Raw genomic sequence first — 2,545 nt, 5'->3', positions numbered from 1 at the left:
ATCATCTGTAGCACGGTAATTTTCGTATAGCAATTGGAAGCACACAGCCCGAGTAACCATTTCCAAAACATGTCCGCACTATTTAATGGACTAAAAGCAGCGCAAAGGCTGCAAGCTGCCAATCCGATGCTTTTCCAGCATTTGGCCCGAAACTGTAAGTACAGAATTGAATGCAAGTTGCGGAGGGCATAACAGCACAAAGTTGTTGAATGCTCACACTTTTTTACGTAACGTCTGCTTTTATCCTTTCGCTTGTGTGCATCATATAATTGTATCTCTTTGGCAGACGCTGGTTGGAACAAGGATTATAAACCTGGCCCAATGCCTGAAACCGAAAAAGCTTGTGAGGCGGCTGCCAAAAAATACTATCTACTGCCAGAGGAATATCGCCCATATGCCGACAATGGACTAGGCTACGGCGACTACCCTGACTTGGGCAAGGGTCTTGGTGTTGAATCGAAAGATCCCTACTATCCCTATGATTTTCCCGAGCATAAGCGCAATCTGCATGAAACGGTAACGAATTCTGTGCTGAGCTTTTGAAAACTATACAATTTTCTAATATATGTCTGTATTTGCAGGTGCATGCGGATGTTGATTTATATGGAGAAGATCGTTATTCTCAGGCGGAGCAACCACGATTCACGAATGCTCAATACTGGCTTAGCTTTTTAGGTGTAATGTCTGGTTGTTTTGCTTTGTATTACTGGTTGGAAAATTACCGTATGTACCGACCAGTTGCCGTTAAACAATATCCTGGCGATGGCCGAAAACATTACACGTTCGAACGTGAATAAAATCATAGGGAAGATTAGTAGGGAAAGGACATTTGTATTCACTTTCTTGAATATTTTTATTTTCAAGTCTTTATGAACGAAACGTTATGTGGTGTGGTTAATGTGGACAACAAATTGAAATATTAATAAAAGTTGTTAATAGTAAATGAAGTCGTATCAATTGGTTGTTTTGCTTTTCAGAACCGTTTATTGTGAAAATGCAAATGTTCTTTCTTAACCTAAAGTGTGCACATACGTACATATATGTATATGCTTTCGAATCCAGTAAGTCATTGAAGACATGGGTTGGTGTGAAGTCACAATAATAATATTTTTTAAATAACTTTTGTAATAGTTTCTAATAGGCGGCCACCGTAGCCGAATGGGTTGGTGCGTGACTACCATTCGGAATTCACAGAGAGGTTGTTGGTTCGAATCTCGGTGAAAGCATAATTAATAAAAACATTTTTCTAATAGCGGTCGCCCCTCGGCAGGCAATGGCAAACCTCCGAGTGTATTTCTGCCATGAAAAAGGTCCTCATAAAAATATCTGGCGTTCGGAGTCGGCTTGAAACTGTAGGTCCCTCCATATGTGGAACAACATCAAGACGCACACCACAAACAGGAGGAGGAGCTCTGCCAAACACCCAAAAAGAGTGTACGCGCCAATTACACGGTGCAACACTGAAAATACACCTGATAAATTACACACTGTAGGTTGTTTATATGGTCGAATAATGCATAAAAATATTTTTGTTATATTTTTTGTACCCTCCAATTTTTATTTATTTATAAAAAACCGTTTTTTAAGACTTGCGCGGTAATCTACGGATATCTCAGTCATTTTTTTAGCGAATTTCAATATTTTATATGTTTTGAAAATGATATTGTCAGACCTTTCAAATGATGTACAACAAGTAATTATTCAAACTGGTTAGTTGTGATTTTTATTTGATTAAACCTGGAGAAAGTGCTTTTTTTATTATTTTTTTTAACTTTAACAATTTTTTATTGCATAATTTTACAACAAAATTAAAGATGTTTGTTAATATTCTTTGAGTGCATTTATTAACGAAGAAATTAATGTATTACTTTCAATAATCGGATAAAAAGTGCGTAAACTACGCTAGTTTTCCGTAAATATTGGTTAATGGTTAATGGTAGTAAAGGGTTAAGGTATGGCCCTTTACCACTGCGACCATATTGATCTATTGTGCACCCATGCTGTCTATTGACTGTTAAGTATGCTTATGAATTGTACCAGCTTCTTCTGAGGGAGTGATTGAAGGTCTTCATCTGTAAGCATGAACTTGTTTAAAAACCTTTTCCTTCTATGCGTCAACCCCGGACATTCGATGATGAGATGTTCTAAAGACTCCTCATCTTCGCAGCAAAATCTGCAGGTGTTGGTGTTAGTTATGCCTAATTTATGTAGGTGTTTGTTGCAGGTGAAGTGACCCATGAGGGCGCCTGTGAGAGTGCGAATGCTCTTTTTGTTTAACGTGAGGACCATGTTACCTCTTTTAGCGTTGAAACTTAGGAACTTTTTTGGAGTGTCTAAGACCCTCTACGTTGTTCCAATGCTGATTTATTAGAGTTTTGGCCCAGTATTTTACTTTTTGTTTTAGGCTGTTTTTGTTGAATCCGAACATGGGACTAGGTCCGATGAAGCTTACATCTGCCCCTTTTTTGGCTTGAAAGTCTGCCTTTTCGTTGCCGTCATATCCCTCATGTCCTGGTACCCAAATTAATGAGAAATTGTTTTTGGA

The 2,545-nt window shown here is 38.2% G+C and overlaps 1 protein-coding gene across 1 annotated transcript; it reads left to right on the top strand.

Moving 5' to 3' along the window:
- Nucleotides 1-947, top strand: LOC129237605 (NADH dehydrogenase [ubiquinone] 1 beta subcomplex subunit 8, mitochondrial). Its single transcript, XM_054872441.1, has 3 exons — nt 1-154; nt 287-516; nt 582-947. The coding sequence occupies exons 1-3, from the start codon at nt 70-72 to the stop codon at nt 795-797; spliced, it is 531 nt and encodes a 176-aa protein (XP_054728416.1). The 5' UTR covers nt 1-69; the 3' UTR covers nt 798-947.
- The last annotated feature ends 1,598 nt before the right edge of the window (nt 948-2,545 follow it).

This window comes from Anastrepha obliqua, chromosome 2 (assembly GCF_027943255.1).
Source record: "Anastrepha obliqua isolate idAnaObli1 chromosome 2, idAnaObli1_1.0, whole genome shotgun sequence".
Lineage (NCBI taxonomy): Eukaryota > Metazoa > Arthropoda > Insecta > Diptera > Tephritidae > Anastrepha > Anastrepha obliqua.
Note: the sequence above shows the minus strand (reverse complement) of the source record. Positions and strands in the feature narration are given on the sequence as shown.

Coding starts and splice junctions, on each gene's coding strand:
- LOC129237605 (XM_054872441.1), top strand. CDS start 70: ATGTCCGCACTATTTAATGGACTAAAAGCAGCGCAAAGGCTGCAAGCT. Junction 155..286: donor CCAGCATTTGGCCCGAAACT/GTAAGTACAGAA, acceptor TCTCTTTGGCAG/ACGCTGGTTGGAACAAGGAT. Junction 517..581: donor AGCGCAATCTGCATGAAACG/GTAACGAATTCT, acceptor CTGTATTTGCAG/GTGCATGCGGATGTTGATTT.